Consider the following 27,510-nt stretch of genomic DNA (forward strand, 5'->3'; position numbering starts at 1 on the left):
GGGGTGATATGAGCGATATAAATATAGTTTCTGAAGTTTACTCTAATGATTATCAGAGGTTATCAGATTTGACACAATTTACTTACCTTAATAATGTCTTTTTGCTTTGTTTTGTTTCTTGAGGCATGGTCTCATAAGTAGCTCAGACTGGCTTTGAACTCTCCATCTTCCTCCTCTATCTTCTAAGTAATGAGACTGCAGAAATTTGCCATCTTTCCCAGTGCTTCATCTTCTAAATTTTAAAGAAACTGTGCTGGGGATGTATTTCTATTCTGCCTTTCTATTTAATTAAAGTAGACTGTCTCTAAGGATACTCTTACCAAAGTCTTACTCAGATGATAGTAATTACTAGTTTAATTCGGTATAATCTAAAATGTACTGATCAAATACTTGGGTTCCCTATAATAAGTCAAGGGATAGAACAGTATAGAAAATAATGTGGCCATCTTCCTTGAATGTGGCCCAAAGAAGGTGAGGCTGAGATTCAGCTACCTGTTCTGATCACATGGATGATATTACCAGAATAGGGAAGTTAATTCAGAGGTCACTACAGAACCATGGTAGAACTCTAATATGCCATCAATAGATTCTCCCTTTGAGAAAATGGGAAAACTCTTTTCAAAATATAATAAGTATTCATCAGTCTTATTTCCAAACATGGTTACACCATGAAGAAATAGACAGAGTACATCTTCTAACTGTGCATGAGTTGCCTTGCTAATCATGCAGAAAATAAAAAATTATCATCTTCTATAGGTGGTGTACACTTCAAAACCTTGTCCATGAATGATTAAAGATGATGTTTCTCATGTTTTCAAGACTATAATGCACCAAAGCTGGGAGCTTTCACAGTTATCTAAGGATCTGGTCGTGAATGAATACAAATCTGAGTGAAGGACCCACTGATAGGGAAAGAAAGGGTCTTTTATTGGGGGAATTTCCAGAACAGGTTGATGAAAATGCTTTATAAGCAGGAGGGTCTGCATTTGGATCCCCGGCAATCATGTAAAAAAAAATCTGGGTATAGCCACATGCCTCTGTAATCCCAGAACTGGGAAGGTGTGGTTGGGAGGATGCCTGGGAATATCTGGCCAATCAGTCTGGCAAATCAATGAGCTCCAGGTTCAATGGGAGAGCTTCTCTTAGAAAATAAGGTAGAGAGTGATTGAGAAAAACATCAGACTTTGGCCTCCATGTGCACTCACACATGATTGAATGTGTACCTATACACAAGTGTAGACAGACACACATAAACACCCCAAAATAAATTATTAATAAATTTAAAAGTTTTACAAAACAATACAACACATAGTAACTACTTAGGAAAACTGTAGCAAGCTGAATCCCAGAATGAATATAAGGTGAATTCTGCTTTTATAGGTCAACCTGACAAGGTCAGATGGAACTAGATATATTTCCTGTAGAAAAATAGTAAGTACCAAACAGAAAAATCTCAAAGAAAATATGGAAATTTCCAGAGACTTAGCACAGCTCCAAAAACCTGACTGCTAAGCTCACACTCACATGATTCCTCACACAGAGCTAGTCCTTCCCTCATTTCCTTTAAGAATCTGTAGGGATGTTTGTAAGTGTAAGAACAAACACAAACTGTTGAGGTTATCTATGAAGTCACTGTCTCAGCCCATTGCCCCTGGTGCTGTAAATCATGCTCTCCTGGAGTGATATTAACAGGACCACTGTCCGACTGTCACAGGGCTAAATCCAGAAAAGACTACTGCATTCGTTATTTTCCTTGTTGCTGTAGCAAAGTACCTGGCAAAAGTAATATAAAGAAGAGTTGATTTGGGCTCACAGTTCAAAGGTAAAATCCATTATGCAGGGAAGATCATATCAGAAGTGTGAGGTCACCTTTCATTCACAGTTTAGAAGCAGAAAGAGATAAATGCTGGTGCTCAACTTGCTTTCTCCTTTTTCATTCAGTTCACAGCCCCAGCCCATGAAATAATGCTGCTCACATTTAGGGTGAGTATTCACCTCTCAACAAACCCAATCTAGAGACTACCTCACAGGTATGCTCAAAGCTTTGCATCAGTTAACTCTAGATCTTGCAAGCTGGCAACCAATATTTACTATCACAATTATATACCTTATGTGCCAAGGAAGATTGCTTAGTATTCAGTCAGGAAATAAAAATTCTCACATGGTGAATTTAAACCAGAAGATTTAATATAAAGAATTTGACACAAAGTCATATTTGGTGAAACACTAAACAGGAAAAAAGATGTGTGGTGAGTCACCCAGGCTTGAAGGAGGGATGGCAAATATCTGAGCCTTCTCTTCAGGGATCTGTGAGCAGCTACCTCCCATTCCACATTTAGAAAAGTGGTCCAAACTGTCACTTCCCAGGGTGCGGATTCTCAGTGGTAGCTTCTTTGGGAAACACAATGCTGCTTTTATTTACAAAGTATGGACATACTATGAAGAACTACACATAAGTCCAGATGTTTTCCTTGGTCCCTTCATATAGACATGGCACAGTACCCTTGGCAGTACAGCAGACAAAAGAGAAATCTCTTATTTTTCCTGAATGGCCCACGGACAATGCAATTTTGTTAAATATTAGCAACAAACTGTTAAGTGCAAAAAATGTAAATTTTGAGGGCTGGGAGATGGCTCAATGGTTAAGGGCACTGGCTGCTCTTACAGAGAACCAATATTCAGGTCCCAGTATCCATACTATGATTCACAGACATCTGAACTCCAGTTCTACTGGATCCAACACTTTCTTCTGGCCTCTGTGGGCACCAGGCACTTGTGTGGTACACATCCATGCATGTGGGCAAACACCTATACACATCTAATAGTCTTTTTTAAAGCCCTATGTTCAGGAGGAACTCATTCTTTTCTTTTTTATTAACATGATTTCTTTATTGAATCTTTGGGACAAAGTCCACAATGGATTAAATGCATAAGACCAGAAGGTCAAATAGGAAAATTAAAGCCATATGTGGCTAATGTAGCCATAGATCTATGGGGAAGAGATCATACAACAGTGGAAAGCACAGGTTAGCATTCCTCCAACTTCAGAGATAGGCTATAAAAGAGATGTTCCTAATAAAAACATCTGTAAATGTTATCAAAGACAGTCACAGACTTATGTGTCCATAAGCAGGACAAAAGAGAGGTTGGCTCTTCAACTTGATACGGGTGAGCCACTACTGAGAGAACACCAACAGCCCTACCACTGAAATGATTACCTGACAAGCCTGTTTATATAGGACAGTGGCCAGTGACAGATGAAAAGTTACAGGCATGAGAACAACTAGTCCAAGGCAGCTGGGGGCTCAACATATAGAAGAGTCCACCAGCCCTTGAAATGCTCCTATAATTGTCATTAGAAAGAAATCTAGAAAATGGAGATGTTAATAGATCTGAGAGAGATCAATTGAGTCATTCAGTCTGTGGGTTCCTTATAACCTGGAATCCCTTTAACTTCTTTATGACATAAGGCATAGCCTATTATACTAATTGATTTAAAAGATTGCTTTTTCCCAATCCCTTTGCATGAGCAAGGTAGAGAAAATTTAAAAAAAAAAAAAAAAAAAGGACAGTGTATTATTAGCCGGGCGGTGGTGGCACATGCCATTAATCCCAGCCCTCGGGAGGCAGAGCCAGGCAGATCTCTGTGAGTTCAAGGCCAGCCTGGGCTACAGAGCGAGATCCAGGACAGGCACCAAAACTACACAGAGAAACCCTGTCTCGAAAAACCAAAAAAAAAAAAAAGAACAGAGAAAATTTTGCTTTCACAATACCTACTTACAATAATTCTCAACCTGTCAAAAGATACCATTAGAAAATTCTTTCACAAGGAATGTTAAATAGTCCTACCTTGTGCCAATATTTTGTACAATAACCATTAGAGATAATTCATAAATAGTTCCTCCATTCTACAATTTAACATTTTATGAATGATATCTTACTGGCTAATTTAGACACACATACCTTAAGAAAAAATATTTGATGAGTTAAAGAGAATTTTGACTTATTGGGGATTACAAATTGCTCCTGAAAAAAATACATAGAGAGTATTCTACTAATTACCTAGGATATAAAATAGGTTTAAAGAAAATTCAGCCACAGAAAGTACAAATCAGGAAGATCAATTATAAACTCTTAATAATTTTCAAACTTTACACGGATGCACATGTGGATCACTTGAATCCAGAGCTTGATTGTATCCTAGTCATACTATTTTCTACTCACTTTCCTATAGGAATTTTTATGCAGAGAGAATATAATACCTTAAAATGGATATTTTTACCACATAAACAGAGTGAAAAAAATTAAAGACCTATTTAGTAAAAGTTTCTGAACTGATTCTGAAAAGAAAAATGAGACTTCATCAATTAGGAATAGACTTAGCAATAAATTGTGATTCCTTTTACTAATGCTGAAACTATCTCATTATGGGCAGAAAAAGAACATTGGCAAAGAGCTTTCAGTAATTTTTGAGAGAGATTAACAACAAATATCCCAAAAGCAAGAGACTTCAGTTTATAAAAATAACTGTTTGGATTCTCCCTCATGCTACGCCCACAGCTGTGACACCTGTGTAGCTGTAGCAAAACATGCCGCTGTGCTGGAGTCCGGCAGCTGAAGGGCTGAGGTTGAAGCTTCCTGGAGCGGGGCCTCAGGCAGTTTCCCCGCAATCAACGGTCGTCATGCAGCCTGAGGATCTCAGGGCAACAGTCCTTGTTTGCACTAATCATGCTTTTTCTCAGTGTGTCTTTTCTGTGTCGGGGGGCGTTGGTGGACAGCCTCTAGGTGGACCCCTGAGAGTGGAAATTACCTAGAGCTGCTCCAATATACGGGAGGCTATGATGAAGTTGGGAATAGATGAGTGAATCATGAAGGAAAGAAACAACTTTGGAGTGATTTGTCTTTTATGGAAAGGCTAGCCAGGACTAGAAAGCCTTGGTGCCTTTATAGTAAAGAAGAAAGACAGCAGATCATAGAAAATATGAAGCCAGCCCTAAGGTATTGGTATAGAAGGGTATATGACAACTGGAAGGATAAGTGGATATATAGGAGTGAGGAAAAAATAAATGAAATTATACAAAAAGTATATAGAGGGTGAGTTAAACCTTGGCTGGTAAAAATCTGGTTCCCACAGATGTGGTCTTTGGCGCGAGACAGATTTCACAAAATTCTGAGATCATGCCCTTAAGCAACAACCGCAATGAACTCCAAGCTGCGGAAGTGATACACAGAAATAGATACTGATGTACTTTGTTATTGTCTCTTGCATTACACAGAAATAGATACTGATATACTTTGTTATTGTTTTTTGCTGATTCTAAGTAATTGTAAAAGTTAAAAGTCTGATGTAATCCCCTGCCAAGTTCCTTGATTGTAAAAGAATATAAGCACTGATTTTGCAGAAGTAAATTTGCAGCAGCACATCAACACATTGTGTGTCTGTCTGTCATTTCCTCGCCGATTCCTGACTTCTCCTCGAGCCTTCTCCCTGGTTCTCCCGCAGTGGTTGTCTCCCTCTGGGTGGTCTGCGGCACCCTCATATAGTAAAAGGGTCACCAATTTCTGGAGCCCCTACATTCTATATTGATGCAAATAAATTGAGAAAGACAGGTTATAAGTCGGAAAAAATAAGTAAAGTAGCTCAAAGTCCATATTCTTCAGAATTATATGCTATTCTCATAGTATTATTAGATTTTTCCAGAATCTCTTAATACAGTTACTGACTCCCAATATGCAGAAAGAGTTGTTTTATATATTGAAATCATTGAGCTTATTCCAGATGATTCAGAATTAACTCCACTATTTATTCAACTACAACAAGTAATCAGAAATAGAAATCATTCATTTTCCATATGATATATCAGATCCCATATGGGTCTACCAGGCCCTCTAGCACAAGATAATGATGAAATTGATCAGCTATTAATAGGAAATGTGCTAAAAACCTCAGAATTTTATAAAAAAACACCATGTTAACAGCAAAAATTTAAAGAAATATTTTCTATCACTTGGCAATAAGCCAAGGGAAATATAAGGCAATATCCTACTTGTTCTTTGTATAACCAAACTCCATTACTTGTAGGAAGTAACTCAAAAGGTACCCAAAGAAATGAAATTTGCCAAATGGATACATTTCATTTTTCAGAGTTTGGAAAATTAAAGTATGTGTACCATACCATATATGTATATTCAGGATTTCAATTCACAACTGCTTTAAGTTCTGAAAAGGCTGATTCTGCGATTATACCTTTATTTGAAGTTATGGTTAATATGAGAATGCCTGCACAAATTAAGACCAACAATGCTCCAGCATATGTCTCAAGTAAAATGAAGGTTTTTTGCATATTACAATTTAAAGCATATTACAGAAATGCCACACAATCCTATAGGAAAAGCAGTTGTAGAAATATCTAATCACACTTTAAAAGAGATGCTTAATAAACAGAAAGGGATAATAAAGATGCCCAGAGATAAATTACATAGTGCTTTATTAACTTTAATTTTTTAAGTGCTAATGAGCAAAAAACAACAGCTGCTGAGACACATTGGATTGTGGGGAAAAACTGGTGAGTTAAACCAGCCTATATATTATAAGGAAGTCTTAACTTCAGAATAGAAGTCAGGAAATGTGTTGAGTGGAAGAGAGGTTATATCTTTGTTTCCATAGGAAACAAAAAGCTATGGATTCCTTCAAAATTCATAAAGATCAAATTTGACTAGGGAAGACCTCCTGAAAGTCTTGGCTGCAGACTTGAAGGAAGAAACCAAGAAAAACTACAAGACAGGTGATGTATATCCTGATCCTTCTACATAGGAACATCTTTGAGACTGAATGAGACGTGGTAAATGTTGTTGGCTAGAGAATCTTCATAAATTATTATTACATGTCATCATTTCATATGGCATGGATAGAGATTTAGATTACAGTTTGGTTATGCAGTCCAAATAGACTTATAAAGTTGACAGATGCCTTTTACCTGCTCAAACATAGAACAAAAAAAACATCTTTAGCTGATTTATGCACCCCACATATTCCATACTTATGTACGGAATGCAGATATATATGTTATCTCTAAAAGTCTGTGTGTTTTCAGAAAAAAAAAAAGAACCAGCTACCAATGAAGACAAGAAAAGTAACCCAGGTGCCCCAACTTCACAGAATGCTTCTGTTGCCATTTCCTCAGAAATCTGCATCCAGGACAACTTCAATGTGGCTACATAAGATGGCCCAGACTCACAAACTACTCCAGCCAGGACTTCAGTTAAGCACCGCAATTTCCCATCACACAGAAACTAGACAAAAAAAATGATACAGCTAGCTCTCCCAGGACTTGACCATTACCCCAATTTTCTCAGGGTCCCCTAAAGATGCTGTTGCCCTCAGATAGCAGGAAGCAATTTTAAGAACATGATGCTCCCATTCACGAGAGATGGGGTAAGTGGTTTGGTTTTTTTTATCTTTGTTTTTTATCTTTGTTTGTTAATGTTGGGCAAGGGAGGTTGGTTGCAAGTTGTTATTGGTCATGGTCAAGGAGGAAACTAGGCAAAGAAGGTTAGATCCAGATTTCTCTTCCTTTCTTTTTCTTTCCTCTATCCTTCTTTCTCTACTGTCTGGTGTTGAAAAAGGGGAAGGGGATAAGTGATGAAAAGAAAAAGGGGAACTATAGGAATGATAGGATAAAAGGGTAGATTATTGAATCTACTTTTAAACTAAAAAGCAACTACCAGTCTCAAATATTTTACATTGGTATGGATTTTTGTATATTGATACAAATTTAGCTTTATTTTTGTTACAACATACTGTATATATGTTTCTACTCTTGTTTAAAGTATTGTGCCAGTGCAACTCATTTAAAAATGTAATGTAAAGTCCTAGCCCTTGAAAGCTACTCTTACAAACTGTTTAGGATAATTAAGAAAGGCAGGTCAGTAGTTAGTCACCTATAACAATCAAATTTGTAGTCATGTTAGGTATGTTTTCAAGGTTAAACAGATATGTTTTAGATAGATAATTGGTCTTCAAACACTTCAGAGATCTACAGAATATGGTATTTAAGGTGTTTTAATAACATAAGGCTTTTTATGACAGTGAGAAGACACATCTGCTCCTGGCAGCACCAATTTACTTCAAAGAAGATGGTGGGCATTGAAGAACCTCCATATGGAGTTTGCTTCAAATGAAGCAAGAAATTGCCCTTGCCTGAACCTTTAACAGTATGCTGTCCAACTTGGACAAACAGGACACAAAGGAAGACAACTTCTTAACTTTGCCAAGACAAGGTAGACCAATCCTTCAAAATTCCTGTTTCACAGAAAAGTTTGTCAGATATTTTAGGCCTATGTGCCAAAGATCAGCGCTCCAACATTGCAGAGAAACCTTGGGTGACTGTCCAGGCAGCCAGCTGTCTCTCATTTCTATAGTTTTAGAAGTTGCTTGCTCTGCACTTCCTGTTTACTCAGGTAATATTTATCATTCTCAGGTCTCTAATGGTATTGAAGACTGGATAGTTATATTCTTACAGTTTTTCTTGTTACCAAATTCAAAAAGGAAACTCACAAAAGAGATGTATAAGTTTATAAAGGTTGAGAGATATAAAGTTTATGTTGTTTATCTAAGAAAATGTTTTAAGGTCTAAAAAGATATTTTTAGGTTGGTAATACAAGTTATGATAGAAAATGGTTTAGGTACAAAACTCTGGACTCACAAGATAGGATAGATAAAAGAGCACTTTCTCCAAAGTTGCCAAATACAAATGGACTGGGCATTGTGAATGTAATTCTTATCAGATAATTGTTCTTTTTTTTTTCTTTTTTTTTCTTTTTTTTTTTTTCGAGACAGGGTTTCTCTGTGTAGCTTTGCGCCTTTCCTGGACTCACTTGTAGCCAGCTGGCTCAAACTCACAGAGATCGCTGGTCTGCTCCGAGTGCTGGGATTAAAGGCGTGCGCCACCACTGCCCGGCCCAGATAATTGTTCTTATTGTATATAGTTTATTGATGGTAGAGAAAGAGCCTTCTATTGGACTAAAAGGGGGAGATGTTGGGATAATCTTTTTGCACACTATGTGGAGATTTGTCTCTGTTTAACCTCATGCCTAAAGTACCTTCTGATTAGTTTAATAAAGAGCTGAACAGTAAATAGCTATGCAGGAGAGGATAGGCAGGACTTCTGGGAAGAGAAAGGAATTCTAGAAAAGAATCTGAGGTGGGAAATTTGCCAGACAGACAGAGAAAGTTGGATGTATGGTACTGAGGAGAGGTAACAAGTCATGTGGCAGAACATAGATTAGTATCAACAGGTTAATTTAAGTTTTAAGAACTAGTTGGCAACAAGCCTACACTAAGGCCACACTTTCATAATTAATAAAAAGTCTCTGTGTCATCATTAGAGAGCTAGTAATATTTTAAAAAAGGACCCATTATAATGCTACAAAGAAAACTCAGAGAGCTAAGCTTCAAAGAAGACTATGAGACAAGAACAACTGCCTGGAAAAGCAGAAACAGCAGAGCTACCTAGAAGAGATTTAGACCAGAGTCACCACTCTCCAATCTGTTGAGCTGCCTGCAGGCTGTGCAAAGTGCTTCAGATTCCCAGTTTTCTGAGCTGTCCCCCATGTTTGGGAGGGCTTTGGTGATGCAGCTGCATTTCAGTCACTTCTGCTTCTGTAACTCCTCACCCACATTCCTGTAAGCAACTCTGTCTTAGTTAAGGCTTCTACTGCTGTGAAGAGACATCATGATCACTGCAACTCTTATAAAGGAAAACATTTCATTGGGGCTGGCTTATAGCTTCAGAAGTTTAGTCCATTATCATGGTAGGAAGCATAGCAGTGTACAGGCAGACATGTGCTAGAGAAGAAGCTGAGAGTTCTAAATTTTGATTCCCAAGGAGCAGATGGAGACCGTGTGCCACACTGGGTGTAGCTTGAGCATATAAGACCTCAAAGCCTGCCTCCACAGTGACACACTTCCTCCAACAAGGCCACACCTCCTAATAGTGCCACTCCCTATGGGCCAAACATGAGTCTATGGGGACCATTCCTATTCAAAGCACAACAAACCCCAGTAAAATTCATTGGTTCACCAACTTGGACTATTGTGGTATCCATACCTCTGTCGTGTGTTTCCTATCTGGGGTGAGTAGATGTGTTCCATAACCTTCCAAAATAATGCCAGCAGCTGGGGACATAGCATTCAAACACATGGACCTGAAAGGGGCATTTTACACCTAAATCTCATACCACCCAATCCTAAAGTTCCTCATGTAGCCATCACCTACATCTACCAGCATGGCACCCCTAGCTCCATTTCCTTGTGTCTTTCTCCATCCTTGAAGTTCCTCTCCTCCTGAGCCCTCTGGCTAAGTGGGTCTTAAGTCCAATTAGGTGGCTATTAGTTACCATTGGCTGTATCTTGCAGGCCCAGTCAATGTAGTTTGTAGGCTTTACAGATGGGTAAGACTTCTGATTGCTTTTCTCCCTTCCATCTTGCATAACACCATCCCATAATATGAGAGCTAGTGCTCAGGGAAGATCCTTCCCAATCACTGTACATTTCAAAAGAAAAAAGAAAGAGCTTCACAATTTTTAATGATGAATTATGGAGATTATAATGACTGAGAACAAAATATGACAGCACATATGTATGAAAATACCACAATGTGATGTGGTATTATGTTCCCCAAAATATTGTGTACCCTAATAAACTTATCTGGGGTCAGAGAATAGAAAAGCCACTAGATACTTAGGATAGGCAGTGGTAGCATACGCCTTTAATCCTAGCATTCCAGAGGCAGAAATCCATGTGTTCAAGGATACAGCCAAGCATGGTGACTCATGCCTTTAATCCCAGGGATTGGTGGTAGAAAGCAGAAAGGTATATAAGGCGTGAGGACCAGAAACTAGAAGCATTTGGCTGATTAAGCTTTTAGGTTTTGAGAAGCACTGTTCAGCTGAGAGCCTTTTGGATATGAGGACACAGAGGCTTCCAGTCTGAGAAAACAGGATCAGCTGAGAAGTTGGCCAGGTGAGGTTAGCTGTGGCTTGTTCTGTCTCTCTGATCTTTCAGTATTCACCCCAATAACTGGCCTCAGGTTTGATTTTATTAATAGGACTCTAAGATTCATGCTACAACAATGAAACACACATTATTTTGTATGAGAATCTAAAATTAATTTTAAAAATAAAATTTACTTAAAACAAACATTTTAGGAGATGAATTTAATCTGACTTAAAGATTACTCAATGTACAGATGTATCAAATGATTGCATGTTACTTTATTAATACTCGCAATTTGTGTTTTCTGGTGTATCGGTTAAAGTAATTGAATTTTTTTTTTTTTTGGTTTTTCAAGACAGGGTTTCTCTGTGTAGCTTTGTGCCTTTCCTGGAACTCACTTTGTAGACCAGGCTGGCCTAGAACTCACAGAGATCTACCTGCCTCTGCCTCCGAGTGCTGGGATTAAAGGCATGTGCCACCACCGCCCAGCAAAATAATTGAATTTTTAAAGCTTCCCCATATTCTGGAGAATATTTAGAAACATATGTCCTCATAGATCGTGTTCATATTTTTGCATGTTTGTGATTGAAAAGACATTTTTAAGGACGAAATATCAATGTCAGAATATAAGGATTATCTAAAAAAAAAAAAATACTCATTCAAATTGACTTCGTATTTCTCCCCAAAACACCAATGTCAGAGAATACTAAAGAGATACCAGAAGGGTGTGTGTGTGTGTGTGTGCTCACGCACACACACATGCATGTGGGTGTCTGTGTGGGTGCATGTATGCATGTATACAAGCATTTTTGATCACTGATTCTTTGGGAATTTCACATCATGCACCCCGATTCCACTCCTCTCCCAGTACCTCCATATCCACCCCTCTTGTAGTGTGCCCCCTCAAAGAAAAACTAAAAATAAATAAAAATAAGATAAAAATAAGCAATAAGAAAAAAAGAAAAACACTTGGCTCCTCCATCTTTCACACCTCTTCATTGTCTCTTCATTCATCTTAGGAGCACTGGGAGCTGCAGTACACACTTTGGTCCAAATAACTTTACTTGCAAATGTTCATTGTGTAATGAATTGTTGGTCTGGTTCAAGGCCTCTGGCTTCTGGTACACCATCAATACTGGACCCCCACCAAAACCCCTCTCTGATATCCTATTATTGTCCCAAGTCATGGAGATCCTATGGCTATGCTTCTACAGGATCAGCTCCTTTCACACACTCCAGCAGGTCATAGATGGTGTAGATACTGGGGTGTGCCAACTCCAAGACCTGGATGTGTGCCTGCCTGGCAGCTGAGTTATTCAGTCCAGGCCACTGGAACCACTCCTCTCCGGTGAGGAACAGAGCCAGCTCTTTCAGGCCCATAGTGAAGAGTAGAGAGAGCTTTCCCATATTTGGGGGGGCCAGTTCTTCTAGGAGGGGGGCAGGATCAGCTTTCCTGTGCCAAGGTCATCAGGGTCCATTATCCCAGGGCCTGGGAGGTTCAGGGTTAGCTCTCCTGTGGTAGGGGTGAGTCACTCTGGGCCAGGGAGGGGTAGGGCCAGCTCAGCAGGGCCCTTGTACTTCAACACATGGTTCAACACGGGATTTGCATGGGCCCCTGTCACAACATGGGCAATTGACACCCACAGACCCCAGCTGCTGCAAGACCACAGACCCAGACATGGTCAGCAGCAGCAGCTTGGGGCCAGATGTCACCATGACCCTGGGTGGTAGTACAGTCTTCTCAGATCCTGATGGACCCAGCAGCAGCATGGTCCCTTGGTGATCCAGCCTGGCTCCATGTGGTGATTCAGACCCCAGGAAGTCAAGCATCCCCCAATGGCAATGGGAGCCATAGACCTCAACACAGCTCTGGCTACAGCAGGGCCACAGACCCAGAAATGGCCCCCAGCCACAGCTTGGGCCTAAGTATCAATATGACCCCAGATGTCAGCACAGGCCACGCTGATCAGCATGGTCTTGGTGGTAGTATGACCCTCAGCACCAAGAGGACCTCAGGTGCCAGCCTGGACTCTGGGCATCTGCATTATCTTTGATGGTAACCAAAGCCTTGGACATAGACAGAGACCCTGGCTGCAGTTCAACCGCAGACTCAGACATGGCCCTCAACAGCATTTCAGGCTAGGATGACTTCATGGTCACAGGAGGCAGCACAGGCCCCTGAGGTTGGCATGGTCCCAGCAGCAACATGTCCCTCAGACTCCAACATGATCACAGGTGGCAGCCCAGAAGCCAGGAGTTCTTGTGATCTTTGGTGACAATATGGGCCATGGACATCAACACAGAGTCAAGTTGTAGAACCATAGACAAAGACACAGTTCTTAGTGGCATCCTAGATGTCACTATTGCCTCAGGTGGCTACACAGCTCACTCAAATTGGCATTCCCCAGCTGTAAGGTGGCCCTTAGACAACAGCATGACCCCAGGTCATGACCTAGATCTAAGCCATTCACCTGGCCTTTGCTGGTACCAGGAACCTTGATCATGGCTGCAGCTCAGGCCAGGGTGTCATCAATGGCCCCAGGTTGCTGTACAGGGTACTAAGATCTGCATGACCATGGTGGCCTCGTGACCTTTGGACAGCAACATGGCCTCAGGTGTCAGCCCATACCCCAGGCATCTGCACAGCCTTCAGTGGTAACAGGAGCCACTGACATCGACCCAGAACCTGACTGCAGTAGAGCCCTGGACCCAGACATGGCTCTTGGTAGCAGCTTGAACCTAGTTGACACCATGGTAACTGGTGGCAGTGCAGGCCACCCAGATTATCATGGCCCCAGCCACGGCACCTCCATTGGTCTCCGTCATGGACACATGTAGTGAGCCAGAACCCTGGAAACTGTGTGGCCCTTGGTGGCAACACAGGCCATGGGCATTATCACAGAACTCAACTGCTATAGAATCACAGACCCAGACCTGGTCCTCAGAAACAGCTCAGGTCCAGATGCCACCATGGCCCCAGGTGGCAGCACAGGCCACTCAGGTTGGCATCACCCCAATGGCAAGTTGGGGAGGAAATGCTTTATTTGACTTACACTTCCATATTGCTATTTGTTTTTGAAGGAAGTCAGGACAGGAACTCAAATCAGGTAGGATCCTGGAGGCAGGAGCTGATGCAGAGGCCATGGAGGGTTGCTGCTTACTGGCTTGCTTCCCATAGCTTGCTCAGCCTGCTTTCTTATAGAACCAAGGATCACCAGCCCAGGCATGGCACCACCCACCATGGGCTGGTCCCTTCCCCACTGAATACTAAATGAGAAAACATCTTACAGCTGGATCTCGTGGAGCCATTTCCTCAACTGAGGCTCCTTCCTCTCTGATGACTCTATCTTGTGTCAAGTTGACACACAAAACCAGCCAGCACAGGGTGCCTCTCTGAAGAATTGGCCCACTTCTTGTTCCAGTCAGTTTCTCTGCTTCCCCTTCCACACCAGTGAACTACCCCTATGTACTCCTGACCAAACATGGAGCCACCCCCGCCACCATGACTTCTGAAGCCATGCACTGGGATAAAGTTTTGCTTCTGTAACTGTTTCTATCTGGCATTTTGTCATGCAGTAAGGGAGGAAACTAACAGACTCTGGGCCAGTCTTCTGTCTCCACCACACCTGAGCTCTGGAAAACTGATCCATATGGACTCAACAACAGGCTGTCATATCCTCTGGCTTCTGGTTGGGCATAATCAATGCAGAGATGCAGGAGAGCTTAAGAGAAGGGAAGAAGCAAGGTGAGTTCATTCTCTGATTACAAGTTGCTTCTCATTTAACTAAATTAGCCTCTCTTGCCAGTCAACTGGCACAGCACAGATGTCCATCATCTCTGTCCATCTCCTTTTCTCTCTATCCTCACCCCCAGCCCAGTAAGACCTCAGCCTTCCAGTTACTAACCTCAGAGTTCTCTCTTTATGGTCTCCCTGTGTTTCCCTGCATTCTCAGTCATAAAGATTTATAGATTTACTGGTTTTGTATTGATTGCATAACTTATTTTTGAGACAGTATCGTACTAAGCCTTAGGCTAGCCCCAAATTCTCAGTTTAGCCTACACTGGCTTTAAACTCAAGGTCCTCTTGACTAGCCTTACAAGTGCTGGGGGAAAAGGTGTGTGCCACCACTTCAGACTTCCTCAGTTCTTACAAGACACCCAAGTCTTAGTCTTGCATCTTTCTTTAATGTTATAATTAACCAAAAATTCCACTGAGGTAATTAAAACACATAATAATTATTTTTAAAAATAATAAATATGATTGCTGTCATTTTATTTAATTTTTTATGGAGTCTAGTGAGCCTTAGAAATATATTAAATGTGAAGGAAGCACATAAACACTTCCCTAGGTTTGGTTCTTTAAAGATTTATTGGGATAGGTAGATAATGCCAGGTCTAGTTATCTCTAACCATAATCACAAACTAGTACTTTCATCCACTTATTTTGTATCCATTAAGAGTTATTGATGCACTTTGAATGTCCAAGATTGTAAAGAAAGTGCCGTATGTTGTCGAAGGTCTTGCCCACACATGCTTATAAGCCAAACAGAGTGATTGAACATAATGGATAAAATATGCATGCAAACAGTGATCTGTAGTCTTTAAGGCATGAGCTACAGGGACCACATCCTGTGACATAGGCAGAATAGATAGTATCAGCCCTATTTCATCCTTGTTGAAGCCAATTCTTGTACTCCCAACTCCACTCTTCCAAGCATTAGGCTGGTGAGAACTGTACCCAGTCTGCCCAAGGAAGCAGAAATACATTGAAATTGGTGTATTCCATGTGTTCCTTCTGTTGTATGATATTTTGTTTGTGTTCTGACCAATAAAGCTTCCCTGGGGATCAAAGGGTGGAGCTAGCCACTAGTTAACCATAGAGGCCAGGCAGTGGTGGCACACAGCTTTAATCCCAACACTTTGGAGGAGGAAGCAGGAAGATCAGGAGTTCAAGGCCACCCTGGGCTACACGAGATTGAAACAGTCTAAAAGAGAAACAGATCCCGTGGTGGTGGTGCACACCTTTAATCCCAGCACTAGGGAGGTGGAGACAGGAATATAAGGTGGGTGAAGACAGGATCTCGGGCCCATTCAGTCAGAGGATTCACAGAAACAGCATGCCTCCATTTGGTCTGAGATTTTTTTTAGAGGTAAAAAGTCCCCAAGAGGCTGTTACTCTGCTTCTCTGATCTTCAGGCAAGCTTTATATACCAGAACACAAACAAAATATCATACAACATGCTTCCTCAAACCATGAGAAGGCTCCTAAGGAAGGGATTTCAAGCTGGAAATATGATAGGCAGCTCCTTGCAGGGGTGATATTGGAGCTGGATTTCCCAGGGCTTCTGATGGGGGACCACAGTGTGAGGTCTCACATGGAGGATGAAGAAGCACTGTGACAGAAGAGTTTCCTCAGAGCAGCCTTCATGTCCCGGTTCCTCAGGCTGTAGATGAAAGGGTTCAGCATTGGGGTCACTGCTGTGTACATCACAGTTATCAATGCATGCTTCAGATTGTAACTGTTCAAGGGCCGGAAATACATGCCCATCACTGTCCCGTAATACAAAGACACCACTGTCAGGTGAGAGCCACAGGTGGACAAGGCCTTGAGGAAGCCCTTGGTGGATGGAGCCCGTAAGACTGTGGAAAAGACCCGGATATAGGAGATGACAATGCACAGCAGTGGCACAGAGAAAACCCCCACCCCAAGGTACATCATCTTCACATTGAAGCGGATGTCAGAACAGGACAGCTGGAGCAAAGGAGTAATGTCACAGTAGAAGTTGGCCACATCTTTGTTGCCACAAAAAGACAAGCTAGCTGTGAGAAGGGTATGGGGAAGTGCATTGGCATTTCCAATCACCCAGGACCCAACAACCAGGAGGACACAAGGCCTTGGACTCATAATTGTTGCATAATGAAGTGGACGGCTGATAGCCACAGCTCTGTCATATGCCATTGCAGCTAGTATATAGCTGTCTGTGTTTGCCAAAGCTATCATGAAATACATCTGTGCCAGACATCCCCCAAAGGAGATGGCTTTGCTACCCAGGAGATGGTTGGCCAACATCTTGGGGATAGTAACAGAGGAGAAGAAGATGTCAACAAGGGAGAGGTTGGCAAGGAAAAAGTACATGGGGTTATGAAGGCGAGTGTCAGAGCGAATGGCTAGGATGATGAGCATGTTTCCAATCACTGTGATGGGGTAAATGAATAGGAAGAGGATGAAGAAGAAATATTCCTTCTCTGGCTGCCTTGTAACTCCCAGGAGAGTAAAATCTGTGGTAGAAGACTCGTTCTCTTCTCTCATGGTTCCTTCAAGCTGAAAACAGATACAAACCCAGAACCATTAGTACAATTATTATCCATGTGTTACCACTCCCCATATACAACAGTTCTCTCCCCCCAATATGTATGTGTGTGTGTGTGTCCATGAAATTCAGAGCCACATAATTTGAGGAAACCCCTGTTGATCAATGATACAGATGATCATTTATCTATGAAGATTAACAATGTCTAAGAACAAAGGTGTTTGTGATCAGAAGAGTTCATTTTCCCTACCAATACCACCACAGCACCATCTAAGATTGATTACTTCATAATTAAAGTTCACATTGCATTATCTAGATTCATAGTTTGGTGATAAGATAAAAAGGGAGATTATTGAATCTACTTTTTTTTAAAGGAACTACTTGTTTTAAATAGGATAAGTAATGAAAATTTTTGTCTGAATTTGTCAAATGTTAATGGACTGGACATTGTTAATAAATATAATGGAGTTTTTGATCTGAATCTGTCAAATGTTAATGGACTAGACATTGTTAATGTAATTCTTGACTGTATATATTGTATGTACTTATTGGATATAGTTTTTCTTGTATTAGTTATAAGCTTTTTTAATTTTAGACAAAAAGGGGAAAATGTCATGATATTGTGTCCCCCAATATATATTTACCCTAATAAACTTATTTGGGGTCAGAGAACAGAACAACCACTAGATATAGAGGCCATAAAAAGGTGGCACACACACCTTTAATCCTATCATTCCAGAGGCAGAGATCCATCTGGATCTCTGTAAGTTTAAAGTCACACTGGAAACAGCCAAACATGGCGACACATGCCTTTAATCTCAGGAAGTGATAGCAGAAAGGTATATAAAATGTAAGGACCAGGAACTAGATCCTGGTTAAGCTTTTAGGCTTTTGAGCAGCAGTTAAACTGAGATCCATTTGCATGAGGACTCAGAGGCTTCCAGTTTGAGGAAAAAGGATCAGCTGAGGAATTGGTGAGGTGAGGAAGCTGTGGCTTGTTCTGCTTCTCTGGTCTTTCAGCATTCACCCCAATACCTGGCTTCAGGTTTGTTTTATTAATAAGACCTTGTAAGATTTGTGCTACAGTTTGGCTTCAGATGAAAAATCATAAACATGGGACAAATTTGAATTATTTCTTGTTCATTCAACATATAGGACATAGTCTCTGTTCCTAGAGCTTATAGCTTCAGAGAGAGGCCGGAATCACACTCGTCTCAGTAACCATCATAAGGACAGGCAGTCTTTTGGAATACTCAGTCATGTACTCCAATCCAAATGTCCTCTTGGAAAAACTAGCCTAGAATTACTTCCATTCAAAAGTTGAGTAGTGGCTATTCCTCCACCCTTTTTAGCATAGTGTTTGTAGTCTTAGCTAGAGCAATAAGACAAGATCAAAGGTATACAAATATGAAAAGAAATCAAAGTATCCTTATTTGTAGGTGATATGACTCTATACATAAGAGACCCTGAAGATCTCATCAGAAAAGTCTTATAGCTGACACACTTTCTGCAAAGGAACAGGATACAACATTAACTTTATAAAATCAATATCTTTCTTGTATAGCAGTGAAATATACTGAGAAAGACAATGGGGGAATCTCATTCACAGTAGATTCAAACAAAATAAAGTACTTTGGAAAAAGCCTAGCTGAGAAAGACAACTATTATAAAGTTTTTAAAACACTAAAGAAATAAATCAAGGAGACACTAAAAGATGGAAAGATCTCCCATGTCATGGATCAGGTAATATTACGGAAATGACTGTCCTACCTAATGCAGCCTGCAGACTCAGTAGACTCATAATCAAATGTGCAACTCCATTCTTCACAGAAATAAAAAAAATTAATCCAAAAATTCATATGAAAACACAAAAGACCCTCATTATCAAGTCATCCTGACCAGTATTTTGCTAGTGGCATTATCGTATTTGATTTCAAGTTATACCACTGAACCATAGAAATAAAAACAATATAATACTGTAACAAAATCGACACACAAATGAATGTAATAGAACTGGGCACCCAAATATGAACTCACACAACTACAGCCATTTGACTCTTTGCAAAGAAGCCAAACATAAACACTGGAGAAAAGAGCATTTCCAACAAACAATGCTAGCAAAATCTGGATCTCCATGTGTAAAAGAATCAAATCAGATCTTTATTCTTATGATATATACTTGATCAGAACAGTATAGCATGGAGTGATGTGACTTCCACATGAGAAACTTAGAAATCACTTGCCCACAGAGAATGAATAAGAAATTGTGCTTTCTCTTTAATAATTTTAACATAAAATAATACATTGGTGTGCAGCAAAGTACAAGGCCTGAGTGGGAAGGTACCTCCAATGAGAGAAGGAGTAGGAGTGAGAGGCAGAAAAATAAGATTTGGGATGGAAACAAAGAGAATTCCAAGTGTATCTATAGTACCTACTGTAAAAGACTAGGAAAGGCTTTATATTGTGGCAGCATTTCTGTAATTCCAGAACTCAAGATTCTGAGGCAGAAGGATTGAGAGTTTCAGGCCAACCTGGGCTACACACATACCTTGTCTGAAAAGCAAATCAAACAGAAAAAATGGAGCAAATATGAAACAATATTCTAGCTACTAAACCCACATGGGTCTTTGCCATGGTACACTCTAGATGTTCTGGCATTTTAACACCAGCTTTGTAATAACAAATTGGATTTCAAATAAAGATATTACCTGTTGGTGACAATTTAGTTCAGAGTGTGAGCATTCATGGGAGCAGGTGTAGAGGCAAAGTAAGCTATTATGGAAGGGGCTAGGTGAAGTCAGTGAGAATGTGAGAAGCAGATGAATGGCTTGGTATTTTTTTTTTTTTTTTTTATTTTTTTTTTTCTTTTTTTTATTTGTTTTTTTGATGTTTCAGTTTTATTATATTCAGGTTATGCTTCTAGTTATGCATTAATTGTTCAGAATGGGTTAATGTTGTTTTATATCAGAAGCTTTTCTTATTTACTAGTTGAAGAGTGGAGTCTAAGAGGTCCTGAATCAGTACAGTTTTCCTATTGATGGTAAACATTAGCCAATCAATGCATAGATACTGACTTTTTTTTTTTTTTTTTTTTTTTTTTTTTTTTTTTTTTTTTTTTTTTTTTTTTTTTTTTTTTTTTTTTTTTTTTTTTTTTTTTTTTTTTTTTTTTTTTTTTTTTTTTTTTTTTTTTTTTTTTTTTTTTTTTTTTTTTTTTTTTTTTTTTTTTTTTTTTTTTTTTTTTTTTTTTTTTTTTTTTTTTTTTTTCAGAGGATACAGATGAGGCTGAAGACTAAGAAGGAATCGACATGGAAAAGAAGTCTGTGTGTTTGTCTTGTAGAGGGTTTTGAGCCAATGCAAGGGCTCTATTCAGTAATTTTCTATTTATAAGTATTAGCACACTGGATGTAGTACCCACTAACTCTTTCTGAAAAGAGATAGTCAGCCCTTTATTTAATGTAAATATAAATATTTGAGCATATACACTAATTAATGTGGCAACATTTTGATGGATAGTCCATTGCAAATATTGTGTAATTATAAAAAAAATACACAGTTCAAGAATAAAAGGAAAAGTTGCAACCCAAAAGGTTGATATAATCAACATATAAACAAAAAATACAGAAAATAAGAGGAGAGTGGTTTGTGAGTGTAGGTGCTAAGTTACAGAGGTTCATGGCACCAGATGTTAGAGTTCTGTCAGGGGAGATAGATGATTTCTGTAGAAACCCAGGTAAGAAGCAAAATGAACCTTGTACTGTTAGGGATAAGAAAGGGATGTACATCAACAAAAAGAGGCCTGAATTTTCTAGAAGGCCTCAGTCTCACACACAGCTCACCGCTAATATCTACATCCCTGGAGAGTGTTTGGGCTTTGACATGAGCTATGGTACTGAGAAAAATTTTGCAAGGACAGGTGAGACCAATTGCTTAACCATTTCATCTGGGTGCAAGAGACAAGACCAAAGAAACATGCTTCAAGTGTTTGCAGATTTCTGTAGTAGTCCCACTCCTTGAAACTTTGACTCTGCAAAGGTACCACTGCCAGGCTGCAAATAGTTGGAGCAGATATATCTTTGTAGTTCCTCTCATAAGACCCTGCATTTGCATGGCTGGACGGCACATGTCCATGACACACAACACACATTCAGCACAGTTCAAGAAGCAGAAATAACCAAATCACAACTACCCTTTCCCAGCCCTGTGTTCATGGACAAAGCCCCAGGGAACATGTAGCAGAGCAGGAATTCTCTCAGTCTACCATTTGTCTATTGGATCTTCAGAACTCAAGTTTTAGAGTCAGGCTGAGATTTGTGTCCATCTTACCTCTCTGTATGACCTTTGGTGATTCATTTCACCCAATGTGTAATGTGGAAAAAAAGACATGATGATTCCACTTACCTTGTAGGGACTTTATGTGGGTCCAGAAAGAGCATGGTCCTGTTGCTGTGTGGCTACATCAAACCATTATAAGTATTCTCTCTCCAATGTCCTCAGATCTACGTGAAGTCTACAGACACTGTTATAAGACATCCTGGCCATGTGGCCTTCACTCTTGTTCCACAAATAGAACTTTGCAAGCAGCTACACTAGCACTTGGGCCCAGGCATGCTCAGAGCAGCATCCTGGGGCTCTGCTTAGATGGAGAAGATGAGAGTGGGATAGTTTGAAAGATTGAGCTCCCAATTTCTGGACCATGAGCAGAAGGAACAGAAAGTGCTGTCCTGGATGATGCCTGAGGAAGAGAGACCCTTCAAACTGCAGCCAAATGGATCTTAGCAATAAGACTGAGAACTTGCCAGCAGGCTATAAAGTCTCCTGAACCATCACTCTCTCATGGCTTCATTCAGATCCAAGTCACAGTAATTGTTGAACCTCATGGAAACTCCTCTGTATATGCCCTTAGGGGACACAGTGCCTCTCAAGTGTGATTTGGAGTTTCCTGGAGAGAGTGTCTCCAAGTTTCAAGCTCTGGGCTGACCTATGCCAGCCTCTCTGTTGGGATTTCTCTACCTCTGCTGTTCAGACTCTTTTAGGAACTCCTCTTGGGAGTTGTAAGGACTCTAGTATAATTGAGATCTGATATTTCTGCTGAAAGACCCTAACCCTTCAGGCTTATACCCCCAAGCCTCAGGAAAAGAGAAACTTCAAGCACCAGGAAATGAGAAACTAAAAATCTAGTTCCAAGGGCAACCTGACTCAGCCATTGTTCAATCTCCCCTGCAACCATATAACAATGTAAAAAGATTTCTCTTAAGAGATGCACTCGACTGTGACTGGGATAGTTGCAGGTGTTCCAGGAAGGACCACTGTGACCTTTGTGTAAACTCCACTCCCGCCCTGATATACCCCCTGAGGTTTCAGGAAGAATGTACCTGTTGATGTAACTGTACCCCCTCTGTGATCACTCTGTAACCAGACCATGATCTTGTGAAACGAAATTGTTTGGGAATTGTAATCTTATGGCTTTTGTGGGTTTTTCCTTTAAAAGCCCCAATGGGGCTGCAGTAAGATGCGACTCTTGTTCTTGGGAGCAGAGGAGCCCTTCTGTACAGAAACTTAATAAATCCTCCTGCTATTGCATCAACTGGACTGGAGTCTGGGTTCTTGGGGTGCCCACTCGAGACCCCCAGATTTTGGAGTCCAACACTGCAAGCCTGTACATAGGTCTTTCTGCTGTTTAGTGTCTCAAAGAAAGAAAACTCACAATTCATCTTCTCACTAGGATTTGACCAGAGAGGCATTAGAGCACAGCTATGCTTTCTTTAAGGTAGCACACTGACGGCAGATCTCCAGATTTTCTAGATTCTGAGAGATGGAAAGAGTCTACAGACATCTAGACTACTTTGTATATACATCACCTTTGTAGTAGCCCAATTGATGGTTGTAGTCTATGATTTAGTACCTCCTATGGCAGAGAGGTCACTGCCTTCTGCAGAAAGTAGTTGTGAATACTGTGAGCCTATGCTGGATCACTGATTGCTGACTTTGGCGTATATTGATTATAGCTTCCTTGGGCCAACATTTGCTTATTTATATACCACTGAAATGGAAACAGTAATAAGAATAAACACATCCTCATGAAGATAAAATAATTGAATGAATTGTATATAATTCTTAAAATAGTATTTATTTTTAAATTGTATACATTCTTAAAAGAGTGCATGGCGCATAGTTAACACTTAGGACGTATTAACTAATTTTACCATTTTTATTTTATTCAGAGGTGAGGACTGAACCCAGAGTGAGGCCTTGCCCTTGCTGTAGAAGTACTCTAACACTGAGCCAAAATGCCAACTCCCTTATTATTTGATTATTTATATATAAATCTATATAAAATTTACTATATATTCACTGTCTATGTCACTAAGAGTCATGTGACAGAGCTCTACTTCCTATATCAAACTGTATATATAATCAATATTGACACATTTTGAATGGTATTTTCCTATAGCTATATGAGATCACATCATGCTGGTGGCTCTGCTATTAGCTGTTTTGTATCTAAATTGTAGTCTGCTGTCTGGTCTGTGGCCACAGATACCATCATATCCAATTAGTGTTTCCTTCTTGGTAAACACATTACCAAGGGGTGCATCATTCTCAGAGTCTCTTCTGCATTTTATCTCCTTGGTACCCCTGAAGGGAAGGAATTATTTAGTGGCATAGAGGAAAATGTGGCTTTAGTCTTCAATTACTTATCAGTGTTTTCTGTGGACATTGAACATGGGTTTCATTGGCTCATGCGCAGAATCTTAGTCATCTTCTCCTTCTAAAATAGAAAAACTTATCTTAGGAGTTTTCCTTCAGGTGAAGGAGATTAAATGTAAATGTCTCTATGAAAATCTGCCTTGGCTATTTTCCTTGCCATTGAATGCCTTCTAGAAACAGGAATGGTTTATGGAACACGTCTAAAGAAAAAATGAGTGATGATAATATATTAAGTACCTAGACGTGAAACAGAAAGGCAATTGAAGAAAGAGAGATGAAAATATTTGGGAATTATTGTGAAGACATTAAGAATGACAAAGTGTCGAGATGAAGCTGAATATCTCCTTCCCAGCCATCAGCTGTCAGAAACTCATTGAAGTGGACAATGAAGGCAAGCTTCATATATTCTATGAGAATCACATAGCCACAGAAGTAGCTGCTGATGCTCTGGGTGAAGAGTGGAAAGGGTTATGTGGTCTAAACCAGTGGTGGGAATGGCGATGTTTTCCCATGAAGCAAGGCATTTTGACCCATGGTAGAGTGCTCTTGCTGTTTATTAAGGGACATTCTCACTACAGACCAAGGAAAACTGGAGCACAAGTCTGTTCGCAGAAGGGTTGTGGATGCCAATCTGAGTGTTCTCAACACAGTTATTGAGAGAGAGACAGAGAGACAGGGAAGGATATTCCTGAATGACAGATACTACTGTGCCTTGTCTGTTGGGACCTAAAAGAGCTAGCAGAATCAGAAAGCTTGTTATTCTCTCAAAAGAAGATAATACCCACCAATATGTTGTCAGAAAGCCCTTAAACAAAGTAGGTTAAGAAGCCCAGGACCAAAGCACCCAAGATTCAGCATCTTTTTACTCCATGTGTCCTACAACAAACACCGACATGTGACTCTGAGATACAACGCACGAAGAAAACCAAGAGGGGCTGCAGATATGCTAAACTCTTGGCCAAGAGAATGAAGGAAGCCAAAGAAAAATGCCAGGAATGGGTTGCAAGAGACATAGGCTGTCCTCACTGAGAACTTCTGCCTTTAAGCCTGAGTCCAGTCAAATAAGTATCTAAGAGTAACAAAAAACTGAACAGATCTTGGAAAAAGTGAAATCGATCTGGAAGCAGCAGACCCAATTTAACAAGAAGCATAGAAATAGCTTAAATAAGCAATTTAGTCAGAATTCAAAGGTGTTTCTGAAAGGAATCTTAAGAAACAGATTCCTGACAACAAGCAATGCCAAAGAGAATGTGCAGCGTTAGCAGAGCAGTTGGTCCACAGAAGGGAACCTGATACAGAAGCACAACACAGCTGAGAGTAAAATGACATCACAGAGACCGAAAGCCTAGGGAGGTGGTTAAAGGCCTCACTCTTCTCTTGTGTTACTGGACTCAAAACCAAGGTCCCCGCTTTGAGGAATTCTCATGGACCAAGCTTGGCCATCTGCTCTTTGTTCCTCAGGAGACATCCAAGTTGGTTTTCTTTAAAATGTTTTTCATTTACATATAGTAATCACACAGTAATGAGTTTCAGTTTATTATTATTTTTTGATACTGGGTCTCACTCTAGCCCTAACTGTTTAGAAATGGCATTCCCACATGTGTATACAGCATGCTTTTGTCATAGTCACCTTTCATAACTTCTTGTCCTCTGTCTCACTTCCACTCTTCTCCCTCCTCTTCCTGATTAGTTCCTCTCCTACTTCCTTGTCTCTGTTTGGAGACTCAATGAGCTTCATTGGAGTTACTTACAGAACAATGGCTGGGTCATTACAGGGCCATGGGCATCCCATCCATGCTACACCTTTGGAAAAAGCTTTTCTCCATCCCCTAGTGATAATTAGCTGATGTTAGATCCTCGGGGAGAAGTGGGGCTTTGAGAGTCCCTCTCCCCTCTGTGGCAGGGGGATAATGATCTCAAAGTTTTGCAGATACTCCTAGAGTGGCCATGAACACAACAGTCTGCAGCACTCAATACCTTCTTGTAGCACTTAGATTCTTTACACTTTCTCTTCTGTGACGTCTTTATGGGGATGACGAACATTTAGGACTGAATGCCATAGACGCTTATTCTTAGCACTTTGATCAGTAATGAATCTCTGCAGTTTTGCTTCTCACTACAAATAAAAAATCTTCTCTGGCCAAAATGACGGCCACAGTAAAGTATGAGTACCAACATGACCATTGGCAGGCAGTTAGACATGGAGATCATGTCCTTTAGCAAAATGTCAGCTATGGCTTACGAGCTCCACAGACATGGGGATTGACTGGGCCTGCAGTACCAGATGTGAATTCTCTCTGATGGAATGGGCATCAAATCCCGTCAGAAAGTGGTTGGTTACCCTCACAACAGAAATGCCACCCTTGCACCAGTGGGTGTATCTTGCCTAGCTAGTTATTAATGTCACATGCAGGTTCCACAACTGAATGAGACTGTTGGTGACAGTTCTCCAGCAGAAAGCAGGTTCCATTCCCTGTGAGGGTTAGATAGCAAGAAAGAAGCTTCCACATGACCCATATCTTGACTTTTCTGCATCCTATGACCACCCGAGGTGTGCAATTTGCCTTTTGAGGCAAGACCTCTCACTGGCCTGAAGCTTATCAAGTAGGCTAGGCTGGCTGGCCAACAAGCTCCAGTATGTGTGATCATACTTGTGTTTTTTAAAAAGATAATGTAAATGTTATGCCTGTGTCATGAGCCCCCCAGAGGCTACCAGGTGTCTGAATTCCTATGTAAAAGCAAAAAGCCTTTATTGCAAGCTCAAGCTTGGGCTCTCCATCAGTTCTAACACAGCAGTTGGATCAGGGAGAGCCTGGAGCTCAGTTGAGGCAGGGTTTTTAAGGAGTAAAGGATGGGAGAGGGAGAAGGGGAATTCCAGATTCAGATGGGGATTGAACTCCTGATTGGGCAAGAATGGGACAACAGAATTCTTGTCAAACATGTTTGGTACTGGTGTTGCTGCAAGGAAATTGGAAACCTCTATACAAGTGATGTAAGCGATCCTTAAGGGTCTGGAGCATCTAGTACTTGTTTGTCTCAATTCTGATTGGTCTCCCACAGGGTAACATTCGTGGATTTTCCTGGTTATTATAAGGGTGAGGCCTAGCCCCAGTACCATTAGTTTGTAGCCTGTCATGGCTGCACTAATGTTAAATTAGGCATCTTCATAGATTTGGGGGAATGAACTCAGGACTTCATGTTCTCATGGCCAGGACTTTTTTGACTGAGCTATCGCTCCAGCTGGGAAAAAAAACACATCCTATTATCTACAACAGATTCAATGTAATCCCCATCAAAAATCCCAACACAATTCTTCACAGACTCCAGCTGGGAAAAAACACATCCTATTATCTACAGATTCAATGCAATCCCCATCAAAATCCCAACACAATTCTTCACAGACTTGGAAAGAAAAATACTCAACTTCATATGGAAAAACAAAAGACCAAGGATACCTAAAAGAATCCTATACAATAAAGCAACCTCTGGAGGCAT

The 27,510-nt window shown here is 40.4% G+C and overlaps 1 protein-coding gene across 1 annotated transcript; it reads right to left on the bottom strand.

Annotated features, from left to right (window-relative positions):
• Positions 1-16,164: 16,164 nt before the first annotated feature.
• Positions 16,165-17,374, bottom strand: LOC114691586 (olfactory receptor 1A1-like). The gene has a single exon (XM_028867026.2). It carries the CDS (start codon positions 17,304-17,306, stop codon positions 16,368-16,370), a length of 939 nt encoding a protein of 312 aa, XP_028722859.1. The 5' UTR covers positions 17,307-17,374; the 3' UTR covers positions 16,165-16,367.
• Between the last annotated feature and the right edge of the window lie 10,136 nt (positions 17,375-27,510).

Source organism: Peromyscus leucopus, chromosome 8b (assembly GCF_004664715.2).
Source record: "Peromyscus leucopus breed LL Stock chromosome 8b, UCI_PerLeu_2.1, whole genome shotgun sequence".
In the NCBI taxonomy this organism is placed as follows: domain Eukaryota; kingdom Metazoa; phylum Chordata; class Mammalia; order Rodentia; family Cricetidae; genus Peromyscus; species Peromyscus leucopus.

Coding starts and splice junctions, on each gene's coding strand:
- LOC114691586 (XM_028867026.2), bottom strand. CDS start 17,306: ATGAGAGAAGAGAACGAGTCTTCTACCACAGATTTTACTCTCCTGGGA.